This window comes from Panthera leo, chromosome D3 (genome assembly GCF_018350215.1).
Source record: "Panthera leo isolate Ple1 chromosome D3, P.leo_Ple1_pat1.1, whole genome shotgun sequence".
Lineage (NCBI taxonomy): Eukaryota > Metazoa > Chordata > Mammalia > Carnivora > Felidae > Panthera > Panthera leo.
The window spans coordinates 6,474,014-6,496,372 of NC_056690.1; the positions used below are offsets into that span (position 1 = coordinate 6,474,014).

General features: G+C 40.8%; 1 protein-coding gene across 10 annotated transcripts in view; it reads left to right on the top strand.

Moving 5' to 3' along the window:
* MPHOSPH9 (M-phase phosphoprotein 9) overlaps nt 1-22,359 on the top strand; it is a 55,394-nt gene that overhangs the window by 24,600 nt on the left and 8,435 nt on the right. For 9 of the 10 annotated variants that reach the window (XM_042909533.1, XM_042909530.1, XM_042909535.1 and 6 more), the window contains 6 exons: nt 758-845; nt 3,308-3,523; nt 12,205-12,252; nt 13,203-13,267; nt 14,709-14,810; nt 21,985-22,119. In XM_042909533.1, coding sequence (XP_042765467.1) covers nt 758-845; nt 3,308-3,523; nt 12,205-12,252; nt 13,203-13,267; nt 14,709-14,810; nt 21,985-22,119 — 654 coding nt within the window. The remainder of the gene's footprint in view (nt 1-757; nt 846-3,307; nt 3,524-12,204; nt 12,253-13,202; nt 13,268-14,708; nt 14,811-21,984; nt 22,120-22,359) is intronic. The other variant, XM_042909532.1, reaches the window with a different exon arrangement.

The window sequence follows — 22,359 nt, forward strand, 5'->3', positions numbered from 1 at the left end:
TATATTTTTTAATTTAAAATTTATTTTTAGTGTAAAATATAAATAACAAAATTTACCATCTTAACCTTTTTTTTTTTTTACCATGTTCACCATTTTTAAGCGATCATTTCACTGGCATGAAGTACATTCACATTGTTGGGCAACCGTCACCACCATCCATCTCCAGAACTTTTCATCTTGCAGACCCGACCCCCTGGACCCATTAAACAGCAAGTCTGCACTCCCACCACCCCCACCCTCGAGCACCCACCATCCTACTTTCTGTCTATGAAATTAACACCTCAGATGAGTTTGGGTGCCACGTATAAGTGGAAGCATACTTTTGGGTCTGGCTTATTTCGCTGAGCATAATGCCCTCAAGGTTCATCCATGTCGTAGCAGGCTTTGGACGGTCATCCTTTTTGAGGCTGAATCATATTCCACTGCATGGATAGACCACATTTTGCTCATCCATTCAGCCCTCATGGACACTTGGCTAGCTTCCCTCTTTGGCTAGTGTGCACATTGCTGTGAACATAGGTATACAGATGTCTTTCATATTTTGCCTTTTTCACTTCTCTATTAGGGATCTTTTCATATTGTAATTTTCTCTGGAAGATAATATCAGGTTTATTGGGATGTATTTTATTAAAATGGCATCCTCTGTGTTCAATAAATGGAGAATTTGTTTTATATATGGGCAAATCAGATTTACAGAATACTTCTAAGGGAAAGGATTTTATCTTCTAATTTTTTCTTTCCAATTTATGGTTTTTAGATGTGGCCAATTAGATAGTGCTCTAAATGAAGCAACTAGTCGTGTGAGAACACTTGAAAATAAGAATAACTTGCTGGAAATAGAAGTTGTAAGTATTCTTCTGTTGTTTAGTGGCTCAACGTTAAGAATTTAAGCCTTTTTATTAACTGAACTTTAGAGACAAATTAATAGTTTTATGAAAATATTGGCTATGTGTTTTTAATCTTCTTAGGTTGTCTTATTAAGTAAGTTTATATTTTGAATGCTGCTGGCTTCATAGGATAGGATGAACTTTTACCCTTTAAATTTTTTATTTTTTTTATTGAGATATAATTTGCGTATCATAAAACTCACTGTCTGAAAGTATAGAATTCTGTGGTCTTTAGTATATTTGCAAACTTGTGCAAGCATCACTATAGTCAATTTTAGAATATTTTCTCTCAAAAGAAACCCCAGAGGCACCTGGGTATCTCAGTCAGTTGAGTGTCTGATTCTTTATTTTGGCTCAGGTCATGATCTTGAGGTTCGTGAGATTGAGCTCCACATCAGGCTGTGGTGCTGGCAGTGTGGAGCCTGCTTGGTATTCTCCCGCTCTCTGCCCCTCCCCGCTCTCTCCTTCTCTCTCTCTCTCTCAAAAATAAATAAATGAACATGTAAAAAAATAAATAAAAAGAAACCCTGAAACCCTTAACCATTAGCCTTTCCCTCCTAACCCCAAACCCCCTTGTTCCCAGCCCTGAGCAAGCACTACCCTACTTTCTGTTCTTTGGATTTGCCCATTCTGGACATTGGTATAAATGGAATCTTATATATATGACCGTTTGTGTCAGACTTCTTCCACTTAGCATGATTTATTTTCAAGGGTTATCCATGTTGTAGCATGAATCAGTATTTCATTATTTTTTATGGTTGAATAATATTTTGTATTTATTCATTAGGTGATAGATGTTTGGGTTGTTTTGATTTTTTTGGCTGTTATGAATGACAGTGCTATGAATATTTGTATACAACATTTTATGTGGAGTTAGGTTTTAAATTTTCTTGATGTATAACTAGGAATGCATAAACTTAAAATTAAAAAAAATTTTTTTTAATGTTTATTTTTGAGAGAGAGAGAGAGACAGATGTGAACAGGAGAGGGGCAGAGAGAGAATGGGAGACAGAATCTAAAACAGGCTCCAGGCTCTGAGCTGTCAGCACAGAGCCCTATGCGGGGCTTGAACTTGGGAACGGCAAGATCATGACCTGAGCCGAGGTCAGATGCTTAATATTTTAATATTTTAAAATATTTTTTCATGCGTTACCAAATTTTATTCTTCTATGTGTAACCTTGTTAGTAACATTTTGATGGAAAATGCCACTTATGTTCTGTGCACTGTTTCTTTGTCTTTCTTTGATATATATTTTTTTAGTTGTCTTTCTCCTAAACTGTAAACTTCTCAAAGTCAGGGACTTGTCTTTCTTGCTAATCTTACATTTTTTGCACCCTAGTGCCTGGCACCTAGTGGATATTCAAGAAACGATTGTTGAATGAATATTAATATAGCAGATGCATTTTGAATTTTCTCTTTTATTTTCATAGTAAGAGAATAGGGGAAGAAATGCTTGATTCTCCCTAAATATTAATGTGGGGCAACAGACTCCAGCTGCCCTTTCAGAATCATTTCCCTAATAGCCATGGTTATTTTTTTCATTAAAGTGACCTACAGGTGGGTCCAGCAGTTCAATGCCAGAAATGGTTTTCTGTCTGTACTTCATGACAATCTCATGAAGCTGTTATTGATTGATTTTTTTTAGAAAAATTTTTAAGTTTTATTTATTTATTTTGAGACAGACAAAGATAGCACAAGCAGGGGAGGGGCAGAGAGAGAGAGAGAGAGAGAGAGAGAATCCCAAGCAGGCTTTAAGCTGCTAGTACAGAACCAGATATAGGGCTTGAACCCATCAACCATAAGATCATGACTTGAGCTGAAACCAGCAGTCGGATGCTCAACTGACTGAGCCACCTAGGTTCCCTTTTATCTTTGAATTTTTTAATTAATTATTTTTTTAAATGTTTATTTTTGAGAGAGACAGAGAGGGAGAGAGAGAGACAGCGTAAGCAGGGAGGGGCAGGGAGAGAGGGAGACACAGAATCCAAAGCAGGCTCCAGGTTCTGAGCTGTCAGCATAGAGCCCAACGTGGGGCTCGAAGTCACAAACCATGAAATCATGACTAGAGCTGAAGTCGGATGCTTAACCAACTGAACCACCCAGGCACCCCTAAAGATTTTATTTTTGAGTAATCTCAACACCCAGTGTGGGGCTTGAACTTAAAACCCTGTGAGCAAGAGTCACATGCTCCACTGACTGAACCAGCTAGGTACCCCTGAAGCTGTTACTTTAGTAGAGTGATCCTTTTCAGTCTCCATCCCAGGACATAACAAAATATTAAACTTGTTAATTCCAATTTGTAGGTTTTATTTTATTACTTTTCTTTCAGAGTTTAATGCCCACAATTTATTAGCTGCTACTGAAACATCTATTTTTTTTTAATTAAAAACAATTTATTATCCTTGTTTTTATTTTGTAGAGTGATTTTAGAGAACGCTTCAATGCAGCCAGCAGTGCTTCCAAAATTTTGCAGGAACGGATTGAGGAAATGAGAACAAGTAACAAAGAAAAAGACAATACCATCATTCGACTAAAATCTCGACTGCAGGATTTAGAAGAAGCATTTGAGAATGCTTACAAACTCTCAGATGATAAGGAAGCAAGACTGAAACAAGAAAACAAAATGTTTCAAGATGTAAGTGACAAAAAATGGAAACTTAAGACAGGGTTGGCTAAAAGTTATTTTAGATGTTATACTCTTACAGACTATTATGACTTTTTCCAAGTTTATTTTTGTTTGACATAACTTTGCTGTGGCTGCAAATATAGATTCTCCCGATTGAGTCTGTTAGGTCTTATCTTGAAGCAGGAAGTCAGAGCGTTCAGAACTGTGGTGTTTCCCCCATGCTTTTTGTCTCTATCGAGTCACCTTTTGAGCTATCTTAAATAAGCATCTATGTGGCTAGATGGGTAAAATGAACCAGATTTAGAATAGGTTTGATTGAATTTTTTCATTTTGCTATAATGTCACTTAAAATTTGGATTTGTACAATATTGAAACTGAATTAGGTTTCGGGTTGTGTATTTTTTTTTTTCTTAGATTTTTCTTAATATTCTTTGTCATGGTACATAAAGAAATCTAAAAGCATTTCGGCTGTTGCAGTTTTCTCCCTGAGAGCATTAGATTGTTATTACTTTGATTTTTTAAATACTTATTTTCATGAAGATAATACATGTACATTTTTAAAAAATTTTTTATTTATTTCTGAGAGAGAGACAGAGCATGGGGGGGAGGGGCAGAGAGAGAGGGAGACATAGAATCTGAAGCAGGCTCCAGGGTCTGAGCTGTCAGCACAGAGCCCAATGTAGGGCTCAAACCCACAAACCATGAGATCATGACCTGAGCTGAAGTCGGATGCTTAACCCGACTGAGCCACCCAGGTGCCCCCATGTAAATGGTTTAAATATTCAGATGTTAAGGGAAAACGGTGGTCTTCCCCACCTCTCCCTTCCTAGGTGTCCCCTACCTTAGAAGTCATCACTCTCAGCTCTTCTAGTGGTGTCTCGTAGCATTTTTCTCCATGTTTCTATGTAACAAACTTCTATTTCTCTTTCTCTTTTTTTCCTCATCAGTTTCAGACATTACATATCGACTTCTGTGCAAGGAAAGCCACAGTTTAGCCTTCTTACACCATTTGCTCCCAATACAAACACTTCTCTCCTTTCTTTTTCTTTTTTGTTTTTAAGTTTATTTATTTTTGAGAGAAAGACAGAGAGACAGAGAGACAGAGTGCTAGCAGGGGAGGGGCAGAGAGAGAGGGAGACACAGAATGTGAAGCAGGCTCCAGGCTCTGAGCTGTTAACACAGAGCCTGACATGGAGCTTTGAACTCACGAACCATGAGATCATGACCTGAGCTGAAGTCAGACGGTTAACCGACTGAGCCACCCAAGCGCCCCCTCTCTGTCTTTTCAGTGTGATTAATACGTTAACTCGATTCTAAGATGCTGTTCTTTTACGTTTTAACAACTTGAAGAATTGGTATACATCTTTACGCCGTGGTATCATAGTTTAATTGGCCGCATTTTATTTTCTCTTTTAGTAGAAAACAGTAGTAAATAATGGTATGATTTCTGGTGAATGGTGTTTTAGATTTGAAATGAGATGTATTATCATTGACAGTTAGATCAGTATTCAGTATTTCTTACTGTCTGTGTAAATATTGTTGAGAGCCAGGCTGCAGTGTTCAGTGATTACATTTCGTTTCTCTTATTTTCCCTAGAATTAATAATTACTTTTTTTTTTTTTTTTAACTTGATTAGTAGCCTGTATTTAGTACTTGCTCCCGCCTCCAAATACTTCTGCTTTGTTATGAGCTGCTTGCTCTTGAGGTCGGGTACACAGATGTCTGGGACTTACCTTTGCCATCATCCTGGGAATGGTCTTTGCTTCTTTCTTGTATTAGGTCTCTTGTTTTGTGTGCATCCTGTACTTCTTTCTTAGTTGAATTCTCTGTTTTGCCAGAGTGTATCTCTTGAGAAAAAGAGTACTTGGGAGACAAATTCTGAAGCCTTCCATGTCTGAAAACATTTATGGTTTGCAGTCACACTTAAAAAACAATTTTTTTTTAATGTTTGTTTATTTTTGAGAGAGAGACAGAGCGCGGGCAGGGGAGGAGCAGAGGGAGAGGGAGACACAGAATCTGAAGCAGGCTCCAGGCTCTGAGCTGTCAGCATAGAGCCCGATGTGGGGCTTGAACTCATGAACCGCAAGATCATGACCTGAGCCAAAGTCAGAGGCTCAACCGACTGAGCCACCCAGGTGCCCTTGCAGTCACACTTTTTAAAAAATACTTTTATTTCTTACAACAGTTTTAGATTTACAGAGAAATTGAGAAGATAGTGTCGTGTTCCTGTATGCCCTGCACGGTTCCCCTGTTATTAACGTCTCACATTAGTATGGTATTTTGCGGCAATTAATGAACCAATGTCGACTCATTATTATTAAGTGTATTCCATAGCTTATTCAGATTTCCTTTGTTTTTACCTACTGTTCTTTCTCTGTCCCAAGATTCTGTAGTACATTTAGGTACCATGACGCCTCCTTAGGGTCCTTTTGCCTATGTCAGTTTCTCAGACTTTCCGTGTTTTTGATGACCTGGACGGTTTTGAAGAGGATTGGTCAGGGGTTTTGTTGGGTGTCCCTTGGGATGTTTCTCTTATGATTAGACTGTAGTTATGGAATATTGGGAGGAAAACCACAGAGGGAAAGTGCCATTTCAGCACATCTTATCAATAAACCCTATGTATTTTATTCTCTGATAGTCAAGTTTCAGGAGAGTGGATATAAACACTCTGCTCACTATGTCATATTTGATTACAACTTCACATGGTTTTGATTATTACTCTTTTTTTTTAATGTTTGTTCATTCATTCATTCATTCATTTATTTATTTGTTTTGAGAGAATGCAAGCAGGGGAGGGGCAGAGAGAGAGGAAGGGGGCGAGAGAATTCCAAGCAGGCTCCACGTTGTCAGCCACGGAGCTCGATGCAGGGCTTGAACCCACAAACTCATGAACCATGAGATCATGACTTGAGCAGAAGTCAAGGGTCGGACACTTAACCAACTGAGACACCCAGGAGCCCCTGGTTATTACTGTTCTTATTCATGTGTATTAACAGTATAACTTTGTGTGCGAGTACAGGATGAGATCCTGGTTTTTAAAACTTCTTGCACATTTTACTTTGCCATAATATCAGACGTACAGAAAGTAGCAAAAATCGTATAAAAACTTTGCAAATACCTTTCACCTTGATTCTAAATCTTAACATTTGACTCTATTTGCTTTATCAGTCTGTCAGCGGCCGCATGAGGCTGTGGCTGCCCCATTAGGCAGCACAGATAAGAGAACACCTCCAGTGCTGCAGAAAGTTCTGTTGGACAGCACTGTTGCAGAATGTTCTTCAGTTCGGGTTTGTATTTTGCAGTCAGATTCAGGTTGTTGTAATGCCCAAGAGTGGAAGGAAGCTGAGCCTTCCCATGTTCACTTTGTGGTGTTAACCCTGATCTCTTGGTTAAGGTGCTGTTTCCCTGGTGTCTGCACTGTAAAGTTATAACTCCCAGTTTGGAATTTATAAGTATTAGGGGATATTTTAAGACTTTGTAAATCAGACTTCTTCTCATCAGACTTTACCCACTGGCTTTAGCATGAGGAGTCTTTCCTGAAACAGGTAATTACTATGGTGGTTGCCAAATGATGCTTTTCCTATTACCCCTTCTACATTTTTCTGAAAGGAGGACCTCTCTGCTCTCCTTTGTTTATTTATGTCAGCGTGGACTCATGGATTCTTATTTTATTCAGTGGGTCATATAGTTCTTTTTGCTGTCGCTGTTATGGTTATTATTTTGACGCTTGCTTTGTCCTAGTTTTGGCCAGTGGGGTAAGTGTTAGGCTGGCTGGCTCCTGTGTCCTTTTGACGTGTTCCTGTCACTCTCTGAGCACATCCACGCTTCCTGGCACAGCAAGATATTCCAGGCTCAGCTTGTACTTTCCCATAGCTCTAAATCACTCATGACTCCAACGAGCCCTGGTTCCTTTAAGTGGAAAATATGTAGAAACGGAGATCTAGTACTAGGTATGTTCATTGTTCATTGGATCACTGGAATGTTGTTTTGAATTGAGATTAATGTTGCCAGTGATGACACTGTTTGTTTGCATTTGCTATGTCAAATACTTCAAGCCTAGGGAGATGTACAGAGAGTAATAGATAGGACATCCACATACCAGCTGTCTGCAAATCCAGTTGAAACACCCTCTTCTATTCCTTTCTCTCCTACCTGCTATGCTGAATACACTCTTGGTTTCCCCATGCATTTCTTTCTACTTTTGCTCCAAACCCACGTGTCTATAAACAATATATAGTAATGTTTATGAACTACGTATGAATCGTACTACCTATATCTTCCAGCAGCCTGTTTTGTTTTTTTATTTTTAAGCGGCCTCCACGCCTAGCGTGGGGCTTGAACTCACGACTCTGAGGTCAAGATTTGCATATTCTACTGACTGAGCCAGCCAGGCACCCCTCCTACAACCTGTTTTTTTGCAGCATTGCTTCTGAGATTTACCATGCTGATACATGCAGCTTTTACTCGTTTTTATTTAAACAGCTTTTAAATATTTCAGGTATATAAAAAGAAAAATCACATGTGGACCAAGCACTCATCTTCGGATTTAAAATACCACAGATACAATTGAAGTCCCCCCATGCACCCATTTCTGATCACCCCTGCCTTCTTAGGAGTGACTGATGGAATGAACACATTTGTTACACTGTCTCTCTCAAAGGTCTTCCAGGTTCAAGGAAAGAAGAAGTAGGTACCACCTCTTGATGGGGTGTCTCAAGGTTCTGGAAGACCTTTTGTGAACAGAAATATTGCTGCTGCCTCTTTGGGGTACACAGTATCTGCCACAAGAGCCTGTGTTCTGTATGCAGTGGCTGGGACATAGAATGTGAACGCGGTCATCCTCATTAGATACTGCTAATATTGCTAAATTGCCCTCTGAAATAGTTGTACCAGTTCATTTTCCCACCAGTAATCGATGAGTGTTCTTATTTTCTAGAGTATTTCCAATGCTTTGTATTGTCAGACGTCTTAATTTTTTGCTGGTTTGATTGATGTGCAGTGATTAATCTGTATTGCAGCTCTCTTGGCTTGTGGTTTGCATTTAACTTGGCGTTCTCTTTTATGGGGTACAGGTTTTAGATTGTAATATTCAAAATACAGTCTTTTCATTTACAGTTGAGGCCTCTTTTATGTCTTGTTTACACAGTCTTTTCCTGCTCAAGGATCAGAAAATTAATCTCCTATATATTGCCTTCTAAAATTATAAAGTTTTGCTTTATACATTTAGGCCTTTAAGCTACCCCAGATTACCTCGTATGTATGGTGTGAGATGTGAACTGAACTTGATTGTTGTTTCAAATGGTTAACCGATGGTCACAGCACCATTTTTTAAAAAGTTTATTTAAGCAATCCCTACACCCAAGGTGGGGCTCGAACTCATGACCCAAAGATCAGGAGCCACATACTCTTCTGACTGAGCCATTTTCAAATAGAGTATCTTTTCATGTCAATATTACTGTCAGCTTATCCTGTTTTGTAAAAGCAAAAACAAAAAAACTGCTTTTGGAGCTCCTGACTTGCTCAGTTGGTGGAAATGTGACTCTTAATCTTGGGATCATGAATTCAAGCCCCACATTGGGTGTAGAGATGACTTCAAAAGAAAACAAAGCAAAAATTCTGCTTTTGTTTGGAATTTCACTAAATTTATAGATTAACTTGGAGATAGTTGAGACATAATATTGAGTCATCCCATATATGAATGCGGTTTATACCTCTATTTAAATCTTTTTTTAAAAAGTCTCTTAACAAAGTGTTGTAGTTTTCTTCATTAAGCCTTTTCACATCCTTTGTTAGGTTTTTCTCCTTAGATACCCTATTTTAATATTTATGTATTTCTAAATAATGTGCTTATGTTATTCCTTGAATTTTTATTTTTTATTTTTGTCTTAAACTTTTTAAAAATGTTTATTTATTTTGAGAGAGAGAGAGAGGGAGAGTGCATGCAGGGGGGCAGAGAGAGAGAGAGGGAGGGAAGGAGAGAGAGAGTAAGAATCCCAAGCAGGCTCTGCGCTATCCTCTCAGAGCCTAACACAGAGAACCATGTTTCACGGACGGTGAGATCATGACCTGAGCCGAAACCCAGAGTCATACGCTTAACCGACTGAGCCACCCAGGTGCCCCCAATTTTTTTTTTTAATGTTTGTTTATTTTTGAGACAGAGAGAGACAGAGTTTGAGCAGGGGAGGGACAGAGAGCGAGGGAGACATAGAATCTGAAGCAGGCTCCAGGCTCCGAGCTGTCAACACAGAGCCTGACACGGGGCCCAAATTCACAAGCCGTGAGATCATGACCTGAGCCGAAGTCAGACTCTCAACCGACTGAGCCACCCAGGTGCCCAACCCCCAATTTTTTTTTAAAGTAAGCTCTACACCTAAAGTGGGGCTTGAACTCACGACCCCAAGATCAGGAGTTGCATGCTCCACCAATTGAGCCAGCCAGATGCCCCGATTTCTTGAATTTTTAACAATATCCATAATTATTGTGGATGAAGATTTAGGTCTTTCGCATGTCATTTGGCTAAGAGTATAGAATTCTAGGGTATATTTTCTTATCAGATTTTTTAAAGTTTATTTATTTTTGTGAAAGAGAGAAAACACAAATGGTGGAGGGGCAGAGAGAGAGAGGGAGACACAGAATCTGAAGCGGGCTCCAGGCTCCAAGCTGTCAGCACAGAGCCCAGCTTGGGCTTGAAACCACGAACCATGAGATCATGACCTGAGCCAAAGTCAGACGCTCAACCGACTGAGCCATCCAGGTGCCCCTGGGTTGATTTTCTGAGACTTATTTATGCTTTACTTTCCATCATAGCCTCTTCGTTCTCTATCTTCTGGTTTTAGTATTAAACTTATTTTCTCTCTCATTTTTAGTTTCTAAGAGCTGTTTCTTGTCCTTTCATTGCTAGTTTTTCATTGCTTTCTGGTCTTGCTTTATGTATATAGCAGTTACTTCTCTGAGGATATTAATAATAGCTTTCTTGTAATACTTCTTTAGTTTTGATTTATTATTTCTTCCAAGTTAACCTTTCCTTTTGAAATCAGCTTCATATTGAATGTTTTTGCTTTTTTTTTTTTTAATGTTGGTTCTTTTACTAGACTCACATTTAAGGGGGAGGCAATCAAAAGCCATTTGGAGACCGTATGTGTACAGATGTGACTTACTTCCTGGTAGCCTTTACTTACCAGCAATCATGGAGTAATTATGTAGAGGTCTTCTTTCTGGGATTGTTTGGTTTTCCCAAGGAAGAGTCTCCCAGTCTCTTGTCTGGGACCTTTCATCCAGGATCTGGTGGCACTGAGGGATGGGGAGCCAAGGTGGGTTTTGTTTTGTGTTTTGTGTTTTGTTTTTTTGAAAACTTTTCCATCTTCTCCTTATCCCTTTACTTCCTCCACCTGTTGCACTTGGGTTTCCAAAGTTGAATTTGTGTCTCATTCACCTTCACTGAGTCCTGTTGCCTGGCTGGTCAGTCTGCTGCTGTATAGGATGGGGAAAGGTCCTGGGCTCTAACCACTCAACTTTTATTTATTTATTTATTTATTTATTTATTTATTTATTTATAATTTTGTAATGTTTATTTTTGAAGGAGAGTGAGACAGAGTATGAGCAGGGGAGGGGTGGGCAGAAGAGAGGGAGACACAGAATCCGAAGCAGGCACCAGGCTCTGAGCTGTCAGCACAGTGCCTGATGCAGGGCTTGAACTCAGGAGCCACAATAAGTAATCTATATTAGACTTGGGATTATGCTTTTTTTTTTGGTAATTTTTTAAATGTTTTATTTATTTTTGAGAGACAGAGACAGAGAGAGAGTGAGTGGAGGAGGGGCAGAGAGAGAGAGAGACAGAATCCGAAGCAGGCTTCAGGCTCTGAGCTGTTCACTCAGAGCCTGACATGGGCTTGGACCCACGAACTGTGAGATCATGACCTGAGCCAAAGTTGGCTGCTTAACTGATTGAGTCACCTAGGTGCCCCACAAATTTTAATCTTTTAAAATATTGCTTTCTTGAGGCACCTGGGAGGCTCAGTGGGTTGGGCATCCAGCTCTTGATCTTGGGTCAGGGCTTGATCTCCAGGCCGTGAGTTCGAGCCCCACACTGGGCGTGAAGCTAAATAAATAAGTAAATAAGTAAACAAACAAACTGCTCAAGGGGTCTGGACTGCTACTAAATTGTTTTTGTTTTACTTTTTATTTTGAAGTAAATTCAAACTTAGAGAAACCTTGTGAGAACCATTATATTCCTTTTACCTAGGATCACAGTTGTTAGCATTTGCCATATTGGCCTTATCATCTCCCATATGTATGTGTTCACACATACATGTTTTTTTCTTGAACAATTTGAGAGTAAATTGCAGACCTGGCCCTTTACCCTTACCTTTTGGTGTGTATTTCCTAAGAACAAGGGCCTTCGGTACATAGCCACAGAACGAATCAAAGTAAAGAAGTCTAATGTGCAATTTACATCCAAATTATTATTTTATGACACTTTTCTTTCTAGTCCAGGATCCAACCCAGCATCATGCCTTACATTCACTTCTGTTATCTCTTTAGTCGCCTTCAATCTGGAACACAGTGTTAACCATTCTGTTTCATGACATTTGCATTTTTGCAGAGTAAGGGCAGCTATTTTATAGACCATCTCTGAGTTGCTATTATAAATGTTTAACTTTGTGGTACAATTTTTTTGTTTTTCCTTATAGCTCTTAGGAGAGTATGAGTCCCTTGGAAAAGAACACGAAAGAGTAAAGGTAATGGTTGATGATTCATGTTCTGAACATCATATAGGGGCAGAAACACTGGGTTGGAAATGAAGAGGGGTGACCCTTTCTTCTCCCTTTCTCTCCCTCTTCTACCTCCATCTAGCCGCCTTAGTTAGACTGTCTCTCCATCACCTCATCTTTGTCAGCATCCTTATTTGCAAATATTTGCCCGCTTACGTCGCAGATTTGTTGGATTTCTTTGAAATCTTCAGAAATGTTGAATGGCTGTTGTATTTGAGATGAGTTGAGATGAAATTTTTAGAAGAATATAAGAACCATACAGATGAAAATAATTATTTAATAATATTTAAATACAAAGTTTTGTTTTTTAAAGCAGTAGCTTTTTGTGGGATTGTTTGAGTTTATTGATAATGCTTGAATTCTTAATGAAAGCTCTCTTTGGGAACTATATGTTTGAATTCCGCAAAACCCCACAATAATGCTGTAAGTGGGGTCCAAAGTACTTGTGTTGCATAAAATACAGGGTTGCGATCATTCAAGGTTGGTGAAAAGGCCTGCACAGCTAGGCAGGAGGGAATTCTGGGGGGTCAGGAGCCAGTCATCACATGTGAAATCTTACTAAGTGGCAAAACAAATACCTGTGTGTTTACTACTGAGGTTTTAGGCAAGCTGTAGTTAGAATATGTCCATTTTGACACTGGATTGTGCAGAATTAAGGAAAGCATCATAGGCTATAGCTATTACACAGGTCATGTACATACAGCTGCTTGTATCAACCAGCATTTTGCTGTCTCATTTTTTCCCTTGAATTGTGCATATTGGCTCTGTGGTCAATGCTGTATTTGCTGAGTATCTGCATAATTTTCTTTGTAGCTCTCTGGTGTGACCTTAGATTTGTTTTATATTATGTATTTTAAAATAAAAGGAGTATAAACCTGAATATTCCAGTTATCTGAATTTTTCCTTTATTTTCATAGGATACATTAAATACAACCGAGAACAAATTGCTTGATGCACATACTCAGATTTCTGATTTGAAAAGGTAAAATGTGTTATCTTTCTAATAAGATAATTATGCCTCTATTCTTTTAGCATATAAATATGTGTCTGTACTGAAAGCGATGAAAAGGAAGTTTTTCTTGAGGATTTTTAGGCACTTTGAGGTCAGGTTTTATCCTGATCTTCCCCTGACCTGGAAATACATTTGATTTTAGCCAAAGATTTTTAAATGATTAGAGTAGATTGGTAGTTGTGCTTGAGAAGTGTGCACTCCTGAAACATTTATTTGGTCAGCGAAGCAAAATCTAAATGGTACTAAACCTTTGAAAGGAAATTTAATCTATCCTTAAAAAAGAAGAAGAGAATTTTAAGAGGCAGTCTAGTTCACCAAATGATATTTGTGCTCCCAAAAGAAAACAGCATTCACACCAACTTTATGACCATCTACTTTCTTAAAAACCTGGTTTGGGGACTACATTTGTGATCTCATTTGCTTAATTAGATAGAAACAGAGGCATAAATGGTCTCTATGGCAAATGATTAATTATTTCTAATTGGCTTTGGAGGGTGCTTTTGTGTTTGTATTTGGAGATACGTCCCTTCTTTGGAGATTTTACTGCGCTCCTAAGGACTTCAGGTTGGAGAGAACGCGAATGCTGCCTGGCCTGCGCATTTGCTTAGGTCTTTGCTGGGATGCATTCAGTTCTGCCAATAGCTTCCTTGTCAAATTGGCACGAGGTGTCAGCCCTGCTAGAGCTGTTCTTCCTCAAACCCTCCTCGCAGCAGGGCAGACAAGAATTTGAGGTTAGAAGGAGTGAACACATATGCAGAGTTTAAGAGAACAGAAGGAATGCCAAGGTAGCTTCAAAACAGAAGTACCAGAGTACTTACCCCTATTGGTGAATTTGAAAAGAGGCTTTTATTCTGAACATGGCACAAATGAGGTGAGTTGCCTGTAGGTAGAGAGTTGTTCAGGATAGTTTAGCCTTTGTGTCTTTTAAAAATTAGGAAGTTCTTATTAGCTCTTTTATTGGATGTTATATTAAAATATTAAAAGCTTCCTCTTTTGTGAAAGCATTACCTATCTAGATTTCATATGGATGAATATATACGTTCAGAATGAAACATAACTAGAACTGCATTTTATTTGAGTACTTGGTTTTATTTTATTTTTAAAATTTATACCATGTGTTTTGATCTGTAGTCAAATTTATAATTTTTCTTTTTTTCCTTGGCTATATAAAAGCCATTTGTTGTCTTCCTTCAGTTGTAGTATGTGAAATGCTTCTTTGTAGAGTTTAATGTATTTGTCTTTCAGTTTAGTTTCCAATTTTGTTCAGCTTTTTTAAGCTTACTGGTGGCATTTTACTGTGAAAACAGGTGTATGGACCAGCAGTTTCTAGAAGGGTCTGTTAAATAATTTGTAGTTGAGCTATATTTAAAATCTATCGTGTACTTAATTTATCTTATTGCTTTTGAATTAGAACAATTTCAAAACTTGAAGCTCAGGTCAAGCAAGTAGAGCATGAAAATATGTTAAGTCTTCGTCATAATTCTAGAACTCCTGTGAGACCCTCACGTGCCAAGTAAGTGATTTTCTTTAATCTCAGTAAAGCTAGAAATAGGTGCACCCTTTTAGTGAACTGAGAAACTCATCTGTCTAAATCATGAGAAAGTCAGGGTTAAGTGTCATTATAGAACTTAGATGTGTAAAAACATCTAATTATGGGGCGCCTGGCTGGCTCAGTCATGAGTTAGAGCCCTATGTTGGGTGTAGAGCTTACTTAAAAAACAAAAACAAAACCATCTAATTATTAGATATTATAAAAGGTCTTATGCAGAGGCGTTTGCCAAAAGGAGGGAATAGAATCTGATGGGGTGTAAAGAGACCTAGAATGTTTTTTATTCATTGATTTTGCCCAGCTATGTGACCTTAGGCAAATCACTTAATTTGAGGTTTTTTTGGAGCTCAATTTTATTATCTGTAAATACCAGGACATTGGGCTAGATCACCTCAAAAGGTCTTTTAGCCTTAAAATTCCAGAAATTGTATCCCTATGTTAATGGACATATCTACAAAGATAGTGGATTTTATTAGGTTGTAAGGATTTTTCTTTTTAGTTTTTTTAGTTATTCAGAATTAGCTTTGTTGTAATCTCAGAGCATTATCTTGATGATACTTTTATAGAGCTATTTTTTTCTTTTTTCTTTTTATTTTTTTTTAACGTTTATTTTTGAGAGAGAGAGAGAGAGAGAAGGCGAGCGAGAGGGGGAGGGGCAGAGACATAGAGGGAGACACAGAATTCGAAGCAGGCTCCAAGCTCTGAGCTGTCAGCACAGAGCCTGACACGGGGCTCGAACTCACAAACTGCAAGATCTTGACCTGAGCCAAAGTCAGACACTTAACCGATTGAGCCACCCAGGTGCCCCTAGAGCTGTTTTTTTTTCGTATTAGAATTGGTTTTTATTATGATTTTATAAAGAATATTAAATGAGTAGATCATAAGGTCATAAATTGATGTGTATCGGAAAGATTGTTAAATTGTAAACTTTAACCTAGGTTGTAATTGTCAAATGAGAAACTTTCTTTAGATCTTTTTATTTATTATTAAAAAAAATTTTTTTTAATGTTTATTTATTTTTGAGAGAGAGAGAGACAGAGCCTGAGGGGGGGGAGGGGCAGAGAGAAAGGGAGACACAGAATCTGAAGTAGGCCCCAGGCTCTGAGGGGTCAGCACAGAGCCCGACGTGGGGCTCGAGCCCACAAACCATGAGATCATGTCCTAAGCCGAGGTCGGACGCTTAACTGACTGAGCCGCCCAGGTGCCCCTAGATCTTTTTTTTTTAATGTTTATTATTTTTGAGACAAAGACAGAGAGACAGAGAGCAAGCAGGGGAGGGGCAGAGAGAGAGAGAGGGAGACACAGAATCTGAAGCAGGCTCTAGGCTCTGAGCTGTCAGCACAGAGCCCGACACGGGGCTCAAACTCACAAACTGCGAGATCATGACCTGAGCCGAAGTTGGACGCTTAACCAACTGAGCCACCACGCACCCCTCTAGATCTTTGTTAATTAATCTTAAGTTAGAACACAGTGAATTATTTAAAGAAAAAAAAATTGTAAGTAACTGAAATTGAACGTTTGTGGGAGAACAAGAGTGGGGTGGGATTGGGGTCAGGAAAGGCCTTTCTGTGGAGGTGACTTGTAAGCAGGGAGGTGTAAGCCCTGTGCTGAGTGTTTGGGGTGTGGACGTGAGGGCGGGGGATGTTCCAGGCAGAGAAATCAGCCTCACTATGTTCTGAGGTAGGAAAGAGCTTACATGTCTAAAGAACCTGGAGGAAGCCTCTGTGGCCCGAATATTGCCAGCAAGAGGTCAAGTAGGTCCAGATGAAATTGTAGACTATCATCCATCGCCTTCTAAGCCATACATGGTTGAGAGTTTGGATTTTACTCTTAAGTCTGTTGGGAAGCCTCTGAAAGGTTGTATATGGTAAAATTAGGTCATCTGATTTCTATTTTTTTTTTTTTTTAACGTTTATTTATTTTTGAGACAGAGAGAGACAGAGCATGAACAGGGGAGGGGCAGAGAGAGAGGGAGACACAGAATCCAAAACAGGCTCCAGGCTCTGAGCTGTCAGCACAGAGCCTGACGCGGGGCTCGAACTCACGGACCGTGAGATCATGCCCTGAGCCGAAGTCAGACGCTCAACCGACCGAGCCACCCAGGCACCCCTGATTTCTATTTTTTTAATGCACCTGCCTTGAGGAGAAGACGGAGAGGAAAAGAGTAGAAACAGACACACTAATTAGGCTATCGTAGTGCTGGGAGAGGTGGTGTTCGCTGGGTGATGTCCGTAGAAATGGACAGAAGAGAAAGGTGGGAGGGTTCTGGAGGTGGAATCCACAAAACATAGCTAAGAATGAGATAACAAGGTAAGAAAGGGAAGTGTCCAATAATGTCTTGGTTTCTGGCTGGAGCGACTCAGGGTTCCGTATATTGAACTAGGGAAGGAATGGGAAGAGCAGGCCATGGGGTAAGGATCAGAATTTCTTTTTTTTTTATTTTTTATTTTTTAACGTTTATTTATTTTTGAGACAGAGAGAGGCAGAGCATGAACGGGGGAGGGTCAGAGAAAGAGGGAGACACAGAATCGGAAACAGGCTCCAGGCCCTGAGCGGTCAGCACAGAGCCCGACGCAGGGCTCAAACTCACGGACCGCGAGATCGTGACCTGAGCTGAAGTCGGACGCTTAGCTGACTGAGCCATTCAGGCGCCCCAAGGATCAGAATTTCTATTCCAAATATTTTAGTTTGAGATTCCTACAGATTCCAAATGGGAATCCAGCAGGTGATTATACATTTGCATTTGGAGCTCAGAAATAAGGTCTCAGGCTGGAGTTACAAATTGTAGAATTATCATTCTGTAATGCTTGACCACGGGATAGGTGGTGTAGGACGCAGCTCTGAAGAGCCCTGAGGTCCCGATGTTGGGGTGGGGGTTGGCACAAGAAGCTGAGAAAGAGCTGCCAGCACGCTGGGAGGAACCCCAAGTGGCCAGTGTTGTGGCCGCAGCTGAGAGAGCGAGTGAGGGGGACTGGGGTTCCCTGGGTGCACCAGCCAGGGGTTGGTGGCCTGGAGAGCAGTTTGCACAGAGGGACAGATGTGAATGTTGGTTGAGAATGTTGTGTAGAATAAGTGAAGGCGACCTGTGTGTCTGACAACTGGAACGTTAATATATTGTGATATATGTGTGCATGGTGCTGTCTGTGTGAGAGCGCACTTGCTAGATCAGGAATTGGCAAGCACAGCCCCCAGCCCCAATCCAGCCTGCTGCCCGTTGTTGGAAGGCCCATGAGCAAAGAAAGGTTTTTTGTTTTTAAATGGGAGAAAAAGCATAATATTTCATACGTGTAAAAATTACATGAAATTGAAATTTCAGTGTCCATAAGTAACATTTATTCATTTACCTATTGTCTGTGGCTGCTTTGCGTTACAATGGCTAAGTTGAGTAGTTGCAACAGTAAACCTCTCCCATCTGGCCCATAAAACCTATTTATTAAAACAAAATAGGGGTGCCTGGGCGGCTCAGTCAGTTAGGTGTCCGACTTCTGCTCAGGTCGTGATCTCGTGGTTCGTAGGTTCGAGCCCCGTGTAGGGTGCTGTGCTGACAGCTCAGAGCCTAGAGCCTGCTTCTAATTCTGTGTATCCTTCTGTGTCTGCCCCTCCCCAGCTCACACTTTGTCTCTTTCTCTCAAAATTAAACATTAAAAAAAATAATAAAAAACAAATAACACAAAAAACTTATTTATTATTTGACTACAGGAAAAATTTGCCAACCACTGAAGTTGATCATTAACATGATTTAATCTTAGGAACATAATTTGGAACAACGAAAAACCAGTTGCAGAAGAAGTAGGATACTATTCATATTGACTTCAGCATGTAGAACAGTTGTACATATTCTTACAGGTTCATACAGAGGTGGTTAAAAGTATAATGTATGTACACATTACAAATTTAGTGTAAGTGGTTGCTTTGGGGAGGAATGATATTGGAGAGGTACACAGGGGACTTGAGTTGTATCTGTGGTATTTCCCTGTGTAAATTTTTTTTAAATGTTTATTTATTTTTGAGAGAGAGCGTGCGCGCGCGCGCACGAGCGGGGGAGGGGCAGAGAGAGGGAGACACAGAATGTGAAGCAGGCTCCAGGCTCTGAGCTGTCAGCCCAAAGCCCGACGCGGGGCTCGAACCCACAAACTGTGAGATCATGACCTGAGATGAAGTCGGACGCTCAACCAACTGAGCCACCCAGGCGCCCCTGTGGTGTTTCCCTGTTTAAAAATCTAACAGAAATATTGCAAATAATCAAGATTTATAAGCAGACGGTTGGTGCATGAGTATGATCTGTGTGTCTGTGCATGCTGAAGTGAACATGAACCAATAAAGGATTCATATCCACAATATAAAGAACTAGGAAAGAAAAAGTCTCCTCAATAGAAAAATGATAAAAGAACATGAACAAACGATTCGTAGAAAAAGACATATAAATGGCTGATAAAATGAAAAGATGTTCATTTTACTGGTAATCAAAAAATGTAAATTAAAACAAGCATGGGATACCACTCACACCGTCAGACAGGCCACACTTTAATCAGTGTAAAGTTTGGCAAAGATGTGAAGAAAGAGGTACTCTCAAAGTAATGGTTGGACTGAAAATCAGTAAGCTTGACTGGAGCGTGATTTGGCAATATCCACTAAGACTGAAAATATGTGCACCCCAAATCGCACACTTCTGGTTTTAGATATTTACCTTAGAGGAACTCCTACATGTGTTAATCGTAGCACTGTTGAAAGGTGATGTGTTGGGGGGTGCCTGGGTGGCTCAGTCGGTTAAGCATCCGACTTCGCTTAGGTCATGATCTTGCGGTTCGTGAGTTCAAGCCCCGCGTCAGGCTCTGTGCTGATGGCTCAGAGCCTGGAGCCTGTTTCGGATTCTGTGTGTCCCTCTCTCTCTGACCCTCCCCCCGTTCATGCTCTGTCTCTCTCTGTCTCAAAAATAAATAAACGTTAAAAAAAAAAAAATAAAAAGAAAGGTGATGTGTTGGAAACTAAACATCCACAACAGGACGAAGAATCAATAATGGGCAGTATAGTCATTCTGTAGGCAAATGATTAAAATGCACACCTGTGTGTGTTAACACGGGGATATCTGAAACATGTTGAGTAGAAGCAGCAGCATTAGAAGGATGTGTACATTAGGTGGACATTATTAAAAAAAATACAAACAACCACATATATAGAGTTTTGTCTTTCCATTGAAAACACGTATGGTAAGATGTTAACATTTGTTAAAACCAAGTACAGGTGCTCATAGTGGTCTTTGTCTTTTTTTTTTTTTTAATAAAAAAATTTTTTTAATGTTTATTTTTGAGAGAGACGGAGCAGGAGTGGGGGAAGGGCAGAGAGCGAGGGGGACACAGAATCCGAAGCAGACTCCAGGCTCTGAGCTGTCTGCACAGAGCCTGACGCTGGGCTCAAACTCACAGACTGTGAGATCATGACCTGAGCCGAAGTCGGATGCTTAACCGACTGAGCCACCCATGTGCCCCATGTAATTTTCTAAAAATGTTTGGAATGCTTCTTAATTTAAAAATTGAGGACCAAAGCAAGGGAGTGACTGGGAGTTGAAATGAAAATAGAGGCAAGTCGTAAGAAATTTGACTGTGAAAGGGAGCAGAGGGAGGAAGACGGCTCTCTCCTCTAGGTTTCTCTTCTTCGCCAAAGTGTGATGCGAGGTTATCACCTGACCATCAGGGTTGGGTAAGAGGTTTGAGGAGAGTGGAGAAGCTGAAAGGTAGTCCCGTTGGAGAATTGGAGCTCGTTGATTACAGAAAGGTATGTTGCCAGCCGGTGTCGGGTGTCTGTTGAGATGGTGAGAGTGATTCTGTAATGATAGCCCAGTCTGCACGGATGGGTGGCTTTTTTCCGGCAAAGCCCAAGTGTAGGACTGCAGACGCTCAGAAGTGAGGCCACCGTGGTCCTCCAGGGTTAGGTCTCTGCTGCCAGTTGGGTGTGATGGGAGGTGAGCGGGGAAGGGGGCAAGGCAGTGAGTAACTATTATCGGGGGTGTGCGTCCCAGAGTAGGTAGAGAGGAACTGGAGGGGTGATACATAGAAATTGGTGAGGCCAAGGATCACAGGCCTTGGGGACACAGTGCCTTGGTGATACTTGAGTGTGTGAGCCAGAAGAATCTTTGAGTTGCGATTTCTTAAGTGGGGGGTGTTCGCTGTCGATGACAGAGTGCATTGAGTGTGTGCCGAGGGGGGTGAGTGGGCAGGAGCGGAGTCCAGTCACTAGGAGAGGTCGTGGACCGCTCCTCTGCATGGACCCTGACGTTGCCCAGAGCGGGGTCAGAAGCAGGTGTGGAGAAGACGAGACCGGTTCTGGAGTCTAGCGAAGGGCCAGGTAATGCATGATGTGTGAGCCTCAGCTGGGCAGGGTTTTCATAAGATGGGGCAGGTACTAGCCTAGAACTGCACCACTCAGTACATTAGTGCCAGTCCCCACGCGTGGCCATGAAATTTAAATTAATTAAAATTACCTCACAGTTCGTGAGTTCGAGCCCCGCGTCGGGCTCTCTGCTCTTAGCTCGGAGCCCGGAGCCCGGAGCCTGCTTCGGATTCTGTGTCTCCCCCTCTCTCTGCCCCTCCCCTGCTTGTACTCTGTCTCTCTCCAAAATAAATGTTAAAAAAAGTTTTAAAGTTCGTTAAAATTAAGTAGCATTTAAAAATTGGTTCTTCACCTCACTAGCCACAGTTCACGTGTTCGGTAGCAGTATGTGGCTAGTGGCTACTGCATTGGACTGTGAGATGGAGGATGTTTCTGTGCCGGTCTGGCAGGAACAAGAAGGGTAGTCTGGCTGGCGTGGCCGTGGCCTGAGCTACGGGGCGTGTACGAAGCATAGGAAGTGTGGTGGGAGGTCGGTTGGGGGTGTTCAGAGCCGCGTAGAGAGGGGAGTACCTGAATCTTGACCGAAATGCAGAAATACTCCAGAGTAACAGAAAACCTAAGATAACAGTTCAGTTGGATCTGAAAACGATGAAACAGAGTTCACGTATCTAACGTAAGGTCGCTTTATGCAGTCTTTAAATTCCTGTACAAATGCGTAGATGACGTTTCAAAGCAGGTCGTTTTCTGTACGTGTTCGGTCTGAACTGAAGCACGAGCCTGTAACGCCTCAGATCGTTTCTCGTTGTCCTAGCACGCTGGCCACCTCCGACGTCAGCAGACGCAAGTGGCTGATACCAGGCGCGGAGTATTCCATCTTTACTGGCCAGCCTTTGGACACCCAGGATAATAGAGTGAATAACCAGCTGGTGGAAACCTGTGTTCCCGGGTAAGGTAGCTTTCTCAAGGGTCATATTTAGGAACTGTTACGGTTTCATAGAGATTTTAATTGCTTTTAAATGTTCAGGAAGATATAAAGAGCCTTCTCTTTGTGGCTTCAGTGCCTTAATTTTGAGGACGTGATTTTTAGTTTACTTTGAAAAACGAGCGCTTTTAGGATTCTTGACCATCAAAGGCTGTGCAGAACGTCCCCCACTCTGTGCTCCCGACACAGTGGTGCGCTGCGCAT